The sequence below is a fragment of the Magnolia sinica genome, chromosome 9 (assembly GCF_029962835.1).
Source record: "Magnolia sinica isolate HGM2019 chromosome 9, MsV1, whole genome shotgun sequence".
NCBI lineage: Eukaryota > Viridiplantae > Streptophyta > Magnoliopsida > Magnoliales > Magnoliaceae > Magnolia > Magnolia sinica.
Window position 1 is genome coordinate 73730811 of NC_080581.1, and position 17260 is coordinate 73748070.

At 39.8% G+C, this 17260-nt stretch overlaps 1 protein-coding gene across 1 annotated transcript; it reads right to left on the reverse strand.

Annotated features, from left to right (window-relative positions):
• Nucleotides 1–1586: 1586 nt before the first annotated feature.
• Nucleotides 1587–15307, reverse strand: LOC131255118 (GDSL esterase/lipase 7-like). The gene is made up of 5 exons (XM_058255812.1): nt 14362–15307; nt 11672–11802; nt 9155–9404; nt 5745–5987; nt 1587–2836 (listed from the first exon to the last, which is right to left on the reverse strand). The coding sequence occupies exons 1-5, from the start codon at nt 14603–14605 to the stop codon at nt 2583–2585; spliced, it is 1122 nt and encodes a 373-aa protein (XP_058111795.1). The 5' UTR covers nt 14606–15307; the 3' UTR covers nt 1587–2582.
• Between the last annotated feature and the right edge of the window lie 1953 nt (nt 15308–17260).

Sequence of the window (17260 nt, forward strand, 5' to 3'; positions counted from 1 at the left end):
AGATTACAATCAAAGGACTCTGCCCTTATGTCCATATACATATACATATTTCTGCACATTCTAATCCTATATATCTTAATCAACTCGATTAACCATCAATCTAAATCATTGAGAAGACTCTTTATGGTTCAATTAAGCCATCTAACCGTTTGATTTCAATATGTACCCTTACATCATCATTTAATATGCAAATATTTTATCTTAGCCATTTATACTCGATCATCAATGAATATGTATTTTACGTCATGATCTTGAAACACTTAGGAGTGTTCTTCACTGTTCAAATTAAATTTTAAAGGTTATATACATATCATTGATCATTTAAGCTTTCCATGGTGTATATGAGTATAAGCAAAGTATCAATTGGCTTTCAACGACATTAAAGAGTATTTGTCCAAGTCACCAGTGTTAATGCCATAGGTCAAGGACTGAGCACTCAAGTTGTATATGCCAACTTCCCCAAAGTCGATTGAAGCACTTTTAACACAAGACAACAATAATCGAAAAGAGCGTGCAGTCTATTATTTTAGTCAAATATTATACTTTGCGGCTACAAAATTACGACATTATTTGTTGGTTAAAATAGTCAATGTAATTGTAATAACTGATCTAATAAAATATATATTAAATTGATTGATTTTAAATGGCTAAATTGGTAAATGGATTCTTGCGTTGTCTGAGTTTAATTTGGTTTATGTGTCACAAAGGGCTGTAAAAGGACATGCCACAACATATTTTTTGGACTTCCTTTAGAAGTCTTAGATTTGTATGTGGTTTATTGGTCACCTTGAAAACTGATATTTGACGGTTCAAGGACCGACAATGGATCAAGAGCAATGATCGTTCTGATCAATCCAGTTGGTAGAAAATAGGAATTTGCATTTCAACTTAAATTTGATTGTACCAATAATCGGGTTGAAGACGAAACTTTGATAATCATTATAGAATTGTCGATCGATTTAAGAGCAAAAGAGGTGTTAATTATGAGTAATTCTTTGTTAGTAATAAATCATCCATTGGTTTGTTTAATTGTACAAGTACAACTTTATAGTTATATTATCTATTAGCGATACAGTTGCTAAATAGATTTGGTGAAGTTGAGTCAAACATATAACATGAGAAAACAATATTGCTAGCATTATTTGGTAAAATGTGGATTTTTGAGGAAGGGATTAGGTGGTATGAAATTGCATTTAATCCAATGTAAATTCCATCCACAGTTTGAAAATGATGGAAATGATTGGATTAATTTAGGTATCATATCATCCAAACCCAAAAAGAGACATGGTAGGATTTATGATGGTTTTTGAAATCCACTACATCTATGGATCCCACATTGATTCATGTGTTTTATACAAGTCTCCCGTTTATATGCACCCTTTACACATGACAATCGAGTTGCCCATGGTTACAATTCCATGGTCCACCAAGCGCACACTTCACTTAATACATTGCTTTCTCTGGAGGAAGAATTTGATCCCAAATGTAAAACGTAGTATTGGACGGTCAAGATTTCCAAAGGAAGAATTTAATCCCAAACATAGGATTCGCCTGTGAAGATTTCCAATCATATAATCATTGTGCAATAATGATGTTAATTCCACTTAATGCAATTCAATATCATTTAATCCCTAAAAGAATACCCAGTAGAAGCTCAGGTACATGGAGTCATTAAAATAAATATTCTGAGTGGAGAAGATTAGAAATTTGGCAATTGTGTTTTCCAGGAGTCTTAATAACACTAACTACAAGTCATTGTATATGGAGTTATTATCTGCGTAGGCTGGAATTGTGGGAGTGGTGTATGGGTCAAGCACAAAGCCATCCAAGGATCCTGCAAAGAAAGTGAAACGCTGCATTGTAAACGTTAAAGCAGCTGGTAGATGATGATATGCTGATCGAAATTCTACACAAACTAAGAAAACGTTGGGTCAACAGGCTCAAGCAGCTCAAGACCAGCACAAAGCATGCCATGACCAAAAGCATGACACGGCTAGAGCAACCCTTTATAACCATAACATCAAGAGCAGAAAAAAAAAAAGAATCTAATGGCACATCTCATACTGCCAAAAGAATAACAAACTTAATAATGATATAAGAACATATTACATAAAAGTCAAAATTACAATTAATGAAAAATAATCAAGTATATAAGATCATTTTCCTCAGTATAGAGAAATGATAGCCTAAATTTTTTACAATTTTGACAATCTTAAGGGCATGTTTGGATACATGGAATCCAAAGCAAAAGAAAGAGAACAAAATAATAATTCAAATAGTAATTTACATGACAACTATTAAAACATGGATTCCAATTTGAGTTCTTGTTGGAATAGCAAATGCAAATGTTATGTTCCTCTCACAATACTTACCTAGTTTCTTGTGCTGAGAGTCCAATGAAGAATTTGTACCCATTCTTTGCTATCCAAACAACACAAATAGTCACATCAAAGGAAAACGGTTTTCTGAATAGAATCCTTGGCTTCCAAACATGGCTTAAGTGAACTTATTTTCAGATTTTAATTCACAAAATGGAAAAAGAAAAAAGAAAAAAAAATAATAAAAAATTCAAGGATCTAGTTTCAATCCACTTCAATCAGATCAAAATGTGGGTTATCTTTCTTAATAAGTGCAAGCTGTTGGATGTTCATCGGAGAGCATGTGGTCGACTGGTTGAAGCATCCAGCAGCTGTTTTGGCATTTGCGGCTTGTGTTGGATGAAATGAATCCCAGAAAAGATGTTGGTCCCTGTCCTTGCATGGTGCTTGACCGGGAATGAATAGTTTGGTCTCATTGTGGTTGACGATGCAGCATGGGATATTCGTATATTTAAAACCTGATACAATCAATGGAATTATTAAATCATCAATTCATGGATTCATAGCTGCCTGCTAGGTGGGCTGCACTATGTAGACAACTTGACCAAAGAATCAGGCAAATTGACTCATGTGGTAGACATGTAGATAAGATGTGTTCATAAAAAAGATAACCAACCAGTCTGAAAAATAGTGTATGTGTGGCCGCTATGCATGCAGGCCAGCCCAATTAATGGAGAGGGAATCCACATGACAAGCTCACCTGACACATGGCTCAAATGTTCCACATACAAGGGTGCATGTAGGGTGAAATATCAGAAATTGGAAGAGTCAAAGGTTGCCCAAATGAAGAGGGGAATGTGGTGAAATGGGTGATCATAGTGGGAGTGCTCTTCCTAACTGTAGAGTTGTGTTTTCTTTTTCGTTTTTCTTCTTGTTTCCTTTTCATATCTGGGAGTTACAATGGCAGTCGGGAGGCTCAAAGCGAGTGCCTTTAACCCTTTGGTAGATAGAGTTGTGGGTAAAATCAATGGGTGGAAGGCCCGTATTTTCCTAGGCCCGTATTTTCCTAGGCCGGGAGGATGGTCCTCGTGAAGAGCGTCTTGTTGTGCACTCGATGGCGGTGGTTCATATTCCTTCTCAGGTGCTGAAATCAATAGAGAGGCATATGGCAAATTTTTTCTGGGGCTAGTCAGAAGGTAAGCAGAAGTGTCACTGGAAGAATTGGCACGCGTTGGCAAAGCCAAAAGATGAGGGGGGCATTGGGGTTAGAAAGATGGTTGCAATTTGGCCGAGGCGTTTAGCTTCCCCCCTATGGAAGAAAATCCGAGAGCTTTTTTCGATGGTGGAGGCCCGAGTTCAGTGGTAAATAGGTGAGGGAGAGTGCAATTTCTGGAGGGCTAACTGGACTTTGCTGGGCCCTCTAGACCAGTTGGCGGAAGCAGAGGTACCTGAATGCTTGAAGGACCTGCAAGTGCGTCATGTGATCGGACCGTGTGGCCCCCTCACCCCCTCAGCTGCCTTCCTCATTCTTCCTCAACGAGTTATAGATCATATCTTCCAGGCAGACTATTGCTGTTCGGAAGGTGTGGACGCTCCCTTTTGGCCGTTCACAAGTTCAGGTGCATTCTCAGTTAAATCAGCATGGTCTTTGTGCAGGACTCCGAGCCTTGGGCGGAGCTGGTCTAGATGGGTGTGACATGCAAAGCTGCTAACCAAAATCTCACTTCTCGTCTGGAAGGTGCTGCATTACGCAGTCCCGGTAGATTGTGCAGTTCAGTCTAGAGGTGTTCACATCGCTTCCAAGTGTGTTTACTGTGCTATGAATGCAGCTCAACCCCATAATATTGAGTCTCAGCTTCACCTATTCGTCTATAGCAGCGTCTCTCAATTTGTTTGGCACACGGTGGGAAGTTGGGTGGGATTTAGCCTAATGGAAGTGTTATCAGTTGAATCTCGGCTAATGCAATGGTGGGCGGCGGTCTCAGCCACGCGGAGCTATTCGGTGGTTAGTATGATCCTCCCTTGCATTGTCTTATGGGAGATATGGAAAGCGCGGAACGGGGCAGTGTTTGATGGGCAGACTATTTCTGCAGCTCACGTTCTTGGCAGCATCAGATGGTGGATCGACCTGCTTAATTTGCCCAACGTTGCCAGCTATGGGACTGCGTCTGGGTGGACCGTCGATCACAGGGGTGGGGTGGCCTCGATTTCTAGTTCTTCTCCTACAGTCCGTGTTGCACTGATTCGATGGGAGCGGCTAGCGCACGGATGGGTTAAAATAAACGTTGATGGCTCCTCCAGAGGCAACCCGGGCAATTTGGGAGGTGGTGGTATCGGCAGAGGGGAGATATGCAATTTTCTTTTTGCCTTTTCTGCTGGTTACGGGGTTGGCATAAACTTGACTGCAGAATTGCAGGCGGTGTATGAAGGAATGCTTCTGGCTATACAAAGGGGTTATGAACAAATCATTTTGGAGTCTGATTCTAAACAGGTTGTGGATATGCTCAATGAAGAAGCGAATCCTTGTTGGAAATGGAAGGCGTGGGTTAATAGGATTCTATGGATGCAAAGGAGAGGTCGTATTAGCTTTGTACATGTTCGGTGGGAAGGGAACTCACTGGCGGATTTTTTGGCCCGGTTAGGGAGCGCTTCTCAAACTAATGCTAAATTCGACCGTCTTTCAGATCTTCCTCCTTAGGTTAGAGGCTCGGTGTTCCTCGATAAGGTTGGCTTAGGTTCTCCATTGACGGTTGGTTGATTTTTTTAGTTTTCTTTTGTATTTAGCGTCTCTGTCCTGGTTGCCCCCTCGGTTTTATGTTTAGGTGTGCATTAGTGGTATACATGGGTTTCTCCAAAAAAAAGAGAAGATATGTTAAAAGTCCTGTCCAGGTCTCATGATAGGTGGGGCCCACCCTTTTTGTTGGCCGTCCCGAAGGTCTGTAATATTTTGTGACTAATGAAATCATGGCATCAGTTAAAAAAAAAAAAAAAAAAATTCTCTTGTAAAGGGTTGGATCATTAACTCTTCCAAGGGGAAGCAACCCTCTCATTTGGGAAACCTTAATCCACTTCTTAATCTTGATTTTAACAGTTCAAAAAAATAAAATTGCAGACTAAATAATAATAACAACAACAACAACAGTAAAGATAACAACAATAATATTAATTCAAAATCAAACCAATTAAAAGCTTGATTAAGAATCTGATGTGGGGATTACCTGGGATCTCCACCACAAACGGCTAGGATCGAGAGGGCCTCAGGGCCCAGCGTCCACTCAGGTCGCGATTTGTTGTCCATCAGTGGGATCCTTTCAAAAACGAACGGCAGATGATTGGCTATACATAATGGTGCGTATGCTCCATTGCACCTTATCATCCCTCCTACCCCATCAAACACAGGTGTTTGAAAATCTCACCATATTTAAGAAGGGTTTTGGTAGACATTGAGGCCAGAATCAAAAGCCTGTCCATGAATGAAAAACGATCCGAACAGGTCGGATTTCAGTTTCTTCAGCAGCACTGGAAGAAGGCGATTGTATTCAAATACGAACTTGTTTACTTCTTCGACACAAGTTCCGTTGGAATTATTTGCATTCGTAAAGCTTGGGATACACCCGAGTATGCCAATCTCAAAGATGACCATCTTCCTCGCTCCTAGCTTATACAATTTCTGAGAATATAAACAAAGAAGGAAAAAAATGAAAATCGAATTGGAATTTCGTTGATGTGCATACAAAATGAGAATTGATCAGCTACATCCGGAGGTATGCTAACATCTTCATGCACCCTGTCTGTTCTACCAATCTGATGACTGTCCACATCGTTGAGGTGACAGACGCTGTTGTCGTGACAACCATCTATATTGTTGAGGCGACAATAATGGTCATCATCACGAACTTTCACGTTTGTAGGACATCTCACACCAACAAATCTAGGGCTACATAATGAAAATCAACATCCTGGAATCAGAAGAGGATTGCCTGGTGACCAATCACCAGGGATATGTGACCCAATGTGAAGGGGTTTGATTGGGCCATATGTTGCTGTCAGACATTGCCTGATTGAGTATACATTTGACCGAACAAATTTCAAACATGCTTTATGTGGGCCACATCTCTAATAGCGACACATGACCCAATTAAATCCCACCATGTCAGGTCACCAACGATATCCCTGGTGATTCAGTGACCAGGCAATCCACTTCCCAGAAAAACAGGCTGCTCCAGCCATTAGGTGGGCCACGGCTACACATTGAATCATATCATCAGGATTCCATTCATTTCAATGGCGTTGCCTGCCTGATGAATGGACCAGCCTGGTTTCTGTGCCAGGTGATGATCGTGCTGGGGCCCACTGTTTTCATAGCTCAAATGTCCAATGTAAGTGACAGTTTGGCAGGAGAAATGATCTATACAGGGGCTTACATCAACTTCCCCGTACTAACATTTCTTTCCCACTGATGTGTCACGTGTGGCATATCCAATTCATGAAGGTGGGCCACATCATTATCATCCAGTGTGAAAATCAATGGGCAATGACTGATGATCTGACTCAGTTTACTTGTGTAGCCCACACAATGAGTCAAGCGGCTAGATTTTCATACCACGTGATTATCATGGTTTGGCCCTCCTTTATCACTGATCAGATATTCTACACATGTGAAAGTGGGGGTAAAAAAAATGTCAATCTGTATGTGATCATTTCATTTAGTAAAAAAAAAAATTAAAAAAAAAAAAAAACAAAAAGGAAAAAAAATGAAAACACAATCCTTAATTGTACAGCCAGGCCTTTTATGGTAATTAACATATAATGTATCTCACAAGCATTGCACAAAGGAAATAAGCGCTTGGTAATTTTTAAAGCTCCACTTTTGTCCTTTTAAGGGGAACAAGAGGGTGCATAGAAAGCTCAAGAATATGCACAGCTCGATAACATATGTGTGTGGGGCCCACTTTTCGTGATCCAAAATTTCCAGCTGGGGTACCCATGGTTATTGATGCAAGCCGCATTTAGGCCACACCTATTTTCACCGTTGATCATTGAAAGTGATTTCAATGATCAAGATTGTGAGATGATTTATGTATTTGATCCAGGTGGATATCTCGTGCACTTGTTTGCAGGCCGCAAGACCCAAACGTTGAATTTACATTGCTTTTCCTCTAGTTGTTTGCTTGAGGGATAGTTTAGTACTTTTATATCTATTAATTTTCTGTGGTTGATACTAAAAATTAGGGTTAGTAATGAGTGGTTTATATTGATTAGGGTTATAGTTCTATTACAAATACATCTCTTTACATTGTAACTTGTTTTTCTTAAAGCTCTACTTTTGTCCTTTTAATAGGAACAAGAGGGTGCATAGAAAGCTCAAGAATATGTACAGCCCGATAAGGTGTACATGTGGGGCCCATTTTTCGTGATCCAAGATTTTCAGATGGGGTACCCATGGTTATTGATGCAGGCAGCATTTGGACCACACCTATTTTCACCATTGATCATTGAGTGGTCAGTGATTTAAATGATCAAGATCGTGAGATGATCTATGTATTCGATCCATGTGGACATCTCGTGCACTTGTTTGCAGGCCGCACGGCCCAAATGTTGAATTTACATTGCTTTTCCTTTAGTTATTTGCTTGAGTTTAGGGATAGTTTAGTACTTTAATATCTATTAATTTTCAGTGGTTGATACTAAAAATTAGGGTTATGGTTTTATTACAAATACATCTCTTTACATTGTAATTTGCAGTTTTTCTTAATTAATGAATTTATTGTGGCCTCCTAGCCTTGAACCACTTTTCCATGTTGACCGTGTAGCCCTGAACTATATTTTGGCCACTTTTATTGTGGCCTTTAAGGCTATAGTTTAAGGTTATGGTTTCAAATATATTGTTTAAGGTTATGGTTTCCAACAAGAGTATGATGGAATGTAAAGGCCTTCTAGCCTTGAGGTATTCTCCCATGCAGTGAACCAGATTTGATCTGCTCAAGGCACTCATGGATCATCGTATTCATGGTTTTTCATATTTCTCGTTCCTTGAGGCGCTCGCAGGGTATTCAAACATTGGTTATCGTTCTGATTCCATTAGGTGTTTCTAGTCTTTTCTCCGACTGTCCGTCCGAGTCGCCGCAAGGACGTGCCGCATTAGTTATGGTTGGCAGGATATGCCTTAAATGTCTTTCCCATCAGATGATCCTAACCATCTAAATTGGCCCCACTAAATGCTGAAATTTTTTATTTTTTATTTTATTTTTTTAAAAATTTTAAAATTTTTTATTTTTTTGTTAGCTTGTTAGTACAACCCACTGACAATTGGGTTCTAACATTTCATCTTTCATCACTATCAACAGAAAGTAGAGAAATTAGACCAAGGCCAATCTGATGATTAGCCAACCAGACCAACTACTTGGGCTACCAACATGTAGGCCCATGATACAGTTGCCAAGCCACTGGATTAAGCATCATATGAGGGCTCTTTTATAGGTGAAGTTCACATGCAGCAATTGCATGTGAACATTCACTCTTAAAACCCAAAAAAGGAATCATCTGGACTGTCCATTGGGTCCAACCCACCGTTCATGAGTCGACATACAAAATAGCCTTCTTATTTTTTATAGTCACCATTCCATCATAGTATTGCTGATTGGACCACCTTTCCATGTTGACCATCTATCTTCCGGGATAACAATTAGATGGATATAATCAACCAAATGGGTGAGATTTTTGCTCTGTGATCCATGAGCTATGCGCTAGTCCTCATGAACAGCTCAGATCAATTGATTTTACCGTCCATGTGTCTGGATTAACTATGAGCAATGAAGCATGCTCTTCAGGTTTTATCTTCAACTGTTCAGATAGATGATGCATTAAGAACCCAGCAAACTTCTGAGAAGAGTATTGCCTGCTAGTGTTGTAGTAATCGGGTTGTAGATAGTTGTTGATATAGTCATTGCTTTCAATTGAGATAAAGAAAATGGACTTAGATAAGTGGTCCGAAATGGCTTCGAGGTCCTTGAAATTTCGTGCTAGGTCCATTTCAATGGTACTTTGGAAGTAATCAACCTGTTCCTTGAGCGAAATGCACTTTCCCTGCACAAATCCAACATAGTAACTTGTGATATCCATTAATTCAATTGATCAGCAACCGCTCAATATGTTGGCCCGGGCATGGATCTGACCATATCAAAGGTCGGGTTCGGTTGGATGATCCTACCTGAGCGATTTGATATCGTATGTGTTCCATCGGTCTTTTTTCCTTTTTAATTTTTTTAGCTATCCATCTTCTCTGTATATCAAGAGATCAGGATCATTTGACTAGCCCAACTTTTGTATATAATTACATCCAAGGGCTGGCCTGATGAGTGGCTCAGATCATACTCATGGAGTGATGGTAACTAGGGTTAACTTGACAAAATAAAAAAGACTTAACAAGATGCCAAATTTGAAAAGAATATGGGTGCACTTGATTGTACCAAATCTTTTGGTACAACCAAGTCACCAACATGATCTTACTAAGTTGCTGCTAATTTGGATTGGCCGTGGTCACTATTGACTAATAAGAAAATAAGAATCAGAAACAGGGTTTGATAGGGCAGGGTGCCATGATATGGTACAATGGCATTTTAACTTCAGATTGCATCTTAAATGATGGTTTGAAATATTAATGCTCTGGACCCTAATGCTACCCAGGCCATCATAAGCATTTGCTGAATAGGTAATTGTGCATGAAGACAACTATTTAATGGCTCATAGTCAAAAACAAGATTTAATGGTCAATATCACCAATGAAGCATGATTATAAGGGCATAGGTTCTATATTGGGTCCGGCTTCATGGACCAGTGGCAGACAAACTCTGTTTCAACACTGAGGCTAAGGATGAGTGCCCATGTTGTGTGGGTGGGGTGTGTGGGTGTGTCTTAAAATAAATAAATAAATAAAGAAAGAGGAGCTTTTTTTTTTTGAGAAGTGACGAATTTTATAAAAAAAATACGGCAAAAAACAACAATGGAGATGGTCCGCTGAGATAGCAAGCCAAAAACCACTACTAAGGAAACTAAAAGACAACAAATGGAGGGACATGCAACCCATGAGAGGCCCACTCCACTATAAGAAAATGGACCCTCCTAATAAGGTACCCGATAACATTGGATTCCCCATTGAAGCACCTCCCATTTCGCTCTACCCAAATCACCCACCACACTGCCGCTAACGCCAATCTCCATATCTGCTTTTTCTGAATACCGAAATCTAGCTTTAAAAAACAAAAACAACAGGGCATAGCCTCTATATGGGAGCAAGGAGAACAAGAACGGCTCAGAGCATGTGACCATTCCATCCTATCAAAATAATGTTGTGGGAAATTTTCATGTACCCTACTAAAACCCCCAGGACCATCCAGCTGCTGTGAGTTTTTCATCATAGCCTATGAAAAATAAGATGTACCTAGTCCAGAGATGGTTTTAGCTCGTTCAGTCTGCCCTTTGCAGCCTCCCTTTTGCTGTCCAGCATGAATTATCTAATTAGTGAAGATGTTGTAGGTTGCTGGTAGGGTTTGTCAGTCATGTTTCTGGCAAGGTGGGATCTATGCAGGAAAAAATGAGGGTGGCTGCTGTGAGGTTGGCCTCTTTTATGTATGGAGATTTTCAGCTGGGGGCGTTACGTCTGGAGGCCTGAAATTCAGCTGTGGTGGCTCTTCTTCGGAGGATGTAGGCTGTGTATGGGGTTCCTTAGCGGATGGGATGGTGGATTGGGGCTGTCTGCTGTGTGCTTTTTAGGCTCTGTTGGTGATCTTGTTCAGGGCAGCTTTGGAGCTTCTTGTGGAGGCCCGTATGGATTTCTCCCTCGTGTGGCTGGGGGGGCTGCTGACCATCAAGTTCTGGTTGAGTGGTGCGCCTTGTATAGCATGTGCAGGTTTAGCTCTGGTTTGGTTTGAAAGGCTGGAGGCCGTTCCCTGGCTGTGGCCTATGAAGGCTATTTCCAAGTCTGGTCCCAGATAGGAATGTGTGGGAAGCCTCTCCCCTGAGCAGTTTTGTTTGGTGAATTAGATAGGGTTGCTTGCTGGTTCTGGTTAGATGCTCGCTGTTCTGGGTGGGCCGCCTCACTGAAGTAAGCTAGAATCGCCAAAACAGCTCTTCTGACAATTAGGTAGATTCAGGCCCATGTCAACCTTAATTAATTATGGTCCTAAAACCAATTTTGTGGGTCCAAACGCATATGAAACCCGTTCATGATACCGGATGAAATGGTATAGGCCATGCCAACCCAAGCCATTTCAAAACCGTATAGGACTTGGAATATTGCTGCTACCGTTTCACCTAATATGCATGTTAATCGATGGTCATGATTTTTTTCTTACCATTCTTCTTCCTGATTCTGGAAGAATGCCTGCTGCACCTGATGCGTAGTTCACACCTGTTATGATTTGGGATCTCTGAGCCCTTGAAAGACCCAAGTACGGTGGAGCAAAGGGTAGCCCAAGCATCTGAGCTGCAATAAAAAGAAAAAGAATAAGCAATACAAGAAGAATAAGAAAAGAGAAATAAGAACAGAAGGAGCTGGACTTTTGTCTGGAAACCAAATATCTGACTGTCCTTTGATGATCGTTGGGAATCCCTATCACATTTACAATGAGATTTTAAAATCCCAATTTGGATGTGCAGAAAGGGAACCTCGATGAGAAATTGCACGATACATCTACACCACACGGGATGAACACCAATAGAATCATCCCAAAATTGGCTTCTTGAAGGAATACCATCAAATCGTAGTTTTGTTATTAATCTATAATAGGTTGTGGACGACTTCATGGATGGTCTGGATCCAAAAAAAGAAACTAAATAAATAAAGCCAGAAAGTTGGATCTAATGCAAAAAAGCGTAAACGCACACTATAGCTTTCGACGAACATAGCTTTGCAACTGGTTATCAGACTTGCACATATAATATGTCATTGGAAAGCTATCAATGGGCATTACAACATAAGGATAAAAAATGTCGGTTGGCCCAAAGGGATTTTTCAAAAAATGGTTATTTCAAGGGTTAAATTTGCATTTTAGTTCAAAACATACTATTTTTACTAGGGGTGTCAACAGACAGGGTTAGGGCCGGGCCAAGCTCTATCCAAGCCTGGCCCACATTGTTCAAATCTAAGCCCAAACCCGACGGGCCCCTGATGGGCCAAAATAGTGAGGCCCAGACTGAGCCCATAAAAGGACATTTGGATCCAAACACGGGAGGAAACCAAACCAGATGAAATTGCTATGAAGGGTGGAGATTCGATGGATGATGGCTCATCGTGATGGACTGAAAGGGATGGATGGATGGATGGAGCTCTGGAAACCCTGATTCTCAAAATCCAAAACCTTAATTCAATTCCATGTATGGACGAAACCCAAAATTTGGAAGAATCGGAAAAACCCTAGTTTCCCTTCCTGCCTCTTTGCATGATACAAAGACTCCAACTTTACAAAGCCCTAATTCCAAAACCCTTGTAAAAACTCTAATTTCATCAATATGCCAACTTGAGAGAAGAAATGTTCGAATTTAGAGAGAGAGAGAGAGAGAGAGAGAGAGAGAGAGAGAGAGAGAGAGAGATGGGAGTTCAAAGTTTATGAAATTTACCTTGAAACCCTACGGCCGGGCTGGGCAGGTCTACCGTGCTTTTGGGAATCTAATTCCGAGCCCGGCCTGAATTACAAATGGGCTTGATGTTTGAGCCTAAGCCGGGCCCGGGCAGGCAAAGGCCCAGAAGCCCGCGGGCCAACCCAGCCCATTAGCAGCCTTAATTTTTACCGTGTTCCATTTTTGTTATTTTTCACTCATTTTACGGTTTTATGAGTCAACTCATGTCAACGTGCTTATTTAAGTAAACTAAAACTGGTTTACAAGTTATAGTCATTTAAGGAACTTTGGGAAATATTTTTCAATTTTGAGTTAAATTAGGAGTCCAGGGAGTCCTTGCTGTTTCATGAGTAATGTCATTTTTATTCTCATTTCCAGAGATGTTTTTTCCATGTGGATTAAAAAACTATTGCAAGGCAGAGACCAGACCATCAAATGGAAAGTAAAAAAAGAAAATGTTCGGAGGTACAAACATAGTAAGACCATCAAATGGAAAGTAAAAAAAAGAAAATGTTCGGAGGGACAAACATCGTAGGGAAAAGATTCCTCACTAATCAGTGCCATTGTTGGGCAATATATGCGTCATGTGAATGCGCCTATGATTTTGATGGTCTAGAAAAGAAAAAGATTCCAATGGTCTAGATTGGGATTGGACCGTGCGGATGGACAAAATAAACCAATACAAATAACACTTTCCAATATGTATTTCATGACTAATATATTGCGGGATGAATCTAACACATCGCCAAATATTTTTACAATGCATGGTTTTCTAATATCATCAAATGAATTTGTTGTCATACATTCCTAATATGATGCAAGACATTAATATTTTGAATTAGACCCATGAAAATACTGTATAAACCATGCATGAAATAGGTTAATCATTAGAGACCGAGAGTTTGATAGTTTGACTTATGGTCTAACTAAAGTCTGGCCCTTGATAGAATGGAATGGCAGAACAAGATTCATGTATCCGACCCCAATTAATTGGGATAAGGCTTAAATGATAATGATGATAATGACAATTAAATGATAATGATGATGATGAGGACGACTAGGGGTTAGTGTGTTTGGGTTTTCGGGATGTACAATTGGGCAATTTTTCATTAATCCAAATCATTTATATGATGCCTTATACCGTTGATGGCAAATGCACCAAAAGCCCCCTTATATGTGAAAATCAACATCGAATTATATTTCCTATTTTGGATGAATGTAAACAGTTGCTATAATTTTTTTTTATTCTTCCATTCATTGGGCCACCTTTTGGAAGTATTAGGATTTTCCAATATCATAGATATTTGTTGGATGGTCCACCCACAATGCAGTCCATCCTATAAATCATTTGGATCACTGAGGCCCCACTTGTATTGTACAAAAGATTCATTGTTAATAATGAACAACAAGAGTTTTCTTTCCTTACCAATGAAGTCCACAACTGTCTTGCCATTGGTGGAATCTCCCTGTGGGCCCATTGACGAATCTATACCGTGGGGCATGTAATTCACTTTATTTAGTGTCGGAAGACCGTTGTTGTTTCCACTATCGACTAGAGAGTCTCCGAATGCATATAAAGCCGGTGCGAGTGGCTCTTCTTTGGATTTCGCTGATAATGAACGCAGGAGAAGACCCAGGAGGAAGACAATGGATATCGAGCTCTTCCTCATCTTCTTACGGCTCCTTCAAAGAATAGTTAAATGAAGATTGAGGTGATGGATTGGGTATCTTGATGGATCTACCAATTCGTGGAGATTCCTCTACAAAACAGCGTTGCAATTCTCCTTTTCGGTTGCACCAGTTTACCGCTGTTCTCGTTCATCTCCTACCTTAAAATCAGATCCCCAAGCGAAGAAGCACAGTCACATGGCAGTGTGATTATCAATTGAATTCACCCATTTATAGTGGCACTAGGACATATAACTTACATTTTAAAAATAAAACAAATAAGACAATCCTATCCATTACTTTTTCTATGGTTTATCCCACTGCATAATTGACTGTCAGCTGTTTTTATTTTCTGCTGTAAGGTCATGGATTGAATGGATAAATTGTCTTCTATGATTTTTGAGATATAAATCTCTAAGACTTCTATAAGATGGACCTAACTGATCAATGGTTTGGATCTACTTAAAGGTTGGATATTGTGATCGGGCATACCAATGGGCCCCACTAGAGTTGTGATCAATGGAAACCAACTTCTAAGTGTGTGTGATGCAAACCCAAAAGGAAAAACAAATAGATCAATAAGAAAAGAAAGAGATTGTAGGAAAAGACACAACAATCTTCTAGCCGAATGCTAGAGATCACAAATGCAAGGCCGTGAGCAAGCTCAACGGTCCTCTAATCTAGAACTAGAGACCACTCCCCCTCCCCCTCAACAGCAACTATAGAGAAAACAAGAGAATTTCATAAAGAAAATATTAATCGGTTTTTCTCATTCCATAGGTCACAGGCCCTATTTATAATCAAACCTTACAATCTGTAATAAAGACTATGGAATCTAAAAAACAGCGAAAATAGGAAAACACCTAAATAACAAAGCATTATAATTAAGAAAATGCCTAAAATAAGAAGATACTTAGATAAGAAAATATTTAAAATTATACCCTGCCTAAAATAAAGATATGAAAGAAAGAGAAATTTTCATAATCTAGAGATTTGAAATAAAATGGGCTAAAAAAGGAAGGCGGTCCTTTTGTTGTACACATGCGAAGCGTGCTCGTGTGAGATGCGGTCCTTTTCTTCAAATCTTGATCAATCGGCACGTGCGGCCATTTAGTTGCATCAATTTCACCCAGCTTCGAAAACAACTTGTCCTCAAGTTTAAATTAGTAGTCGTAATCTCCTATGACGATCCTTATTTGTAGCGCACCTTCTTGGGCTTCGCTGGTAGTTGATGGTGGAGACCTACATGCTTAATGGGTAGCTGATGCATAATATAGTGTTGAAACTCAGTTACACAAACCATCTTTTCTTTTTCTTCTTGGTGGTCCTCCATGTTCTAGGCGTCGAATGTGGGCTCAATTGGATTTGCATACCTTAATTGATGTTGAGATGGTACTATTGTGTTGACCTCTATGGAGTTTTCCACTATGATTGTAGCATTATCCATCTCTTTGACCATCAGATCGTCCATATATGTTAAACTTTGAATATCCTCAATTGGATCATCCATCAGTTGATCTTTTGGTTTTACTTGAATTTCCTCTAATCTAACCATTGATCCATCAACCAATCCAAAGGAGTATTCCTTTTGAGTTACCACACTATCTATAACCACATCATTCCTTGGAATGCTAGATAAAACATATTGAAACCCATAAAGCTTTTTCATGTTCAATCAAGGGCTCAAAGCAAGCTCTCACGATCTCCTTAAGTTCCTTGAATTCATTTGCAATATCTTCATTGGATGCTTTAAGCTCCTTCTTGACCTCCTACAAGTTCTCCTTCTGTATTTTTTGAACATTCATAGGCGTCACCGACATTTCCATGCAATAGGATGCTTTTAGATAACCGACAAAGGGGGAGGGGTGTTGAAAGGAATCACCGTGAGGCACATATGAAAATGGGTATGACTTAAGGTGATATGAATAGTGATCTTCTTCTTCTTCTTCTTTTTTTTTTTTTTTTGAAACCTCCATTGTATATATATATCCAAAAGGAGCTGTATAACTAGGAAGGGCCTACAGACAAAAAAGAGGAGCAGGCCCAAAAAGAGAAACGGGAAACAGGGCCCTTTATAACTCATGCAAATAGCCTAAACCTACTTTATCCAAAAAGAGAAGCCCCCTAATAACAGGAGGAAGATCCCTCAAGTGACGGAAAAGGCAGTGGGATTGGCTACTACTACCCCTCTTAGCGAGCCCATCAGCCACCGCATTGGCCTCCCTCGAGGAGTACGAAATAGAAAAGTCCATGGAGCTCCTTAGGTTTAGGTTAGGGAGTTGAGATTAGGATTAGGTGTAGGTTTAGGTTTAGGGATTTGAGAATACATTAAGGTTTAGGTTTAGGAAATCGGGTTCGGGTTCGGGATCGGGTTTAGGTTTGAGTTTTCAAGTTTAGGTTTAGATTTAGGTTAGGGAGTTGAGATTAGGATTAGGTTTAGGTTTATGTTTAGGGATTTGAGAATACATTTAGGTTTTATAGGTTTATGTTTAGGTTATAGGTTATAGGTTTAGGTTTAGGTTTAGGTTTAGGTTTCGGTTTAGGTTATAAGCAATAGGTTTAGGGAATTGAGAATAGGTTAAGGTTTAGGTTTAGGAAGTCGGGTTCGGATTCGAGATCGGGTTTAGGTTAGAGAGTTAAGATTAGGATTAGGTGTA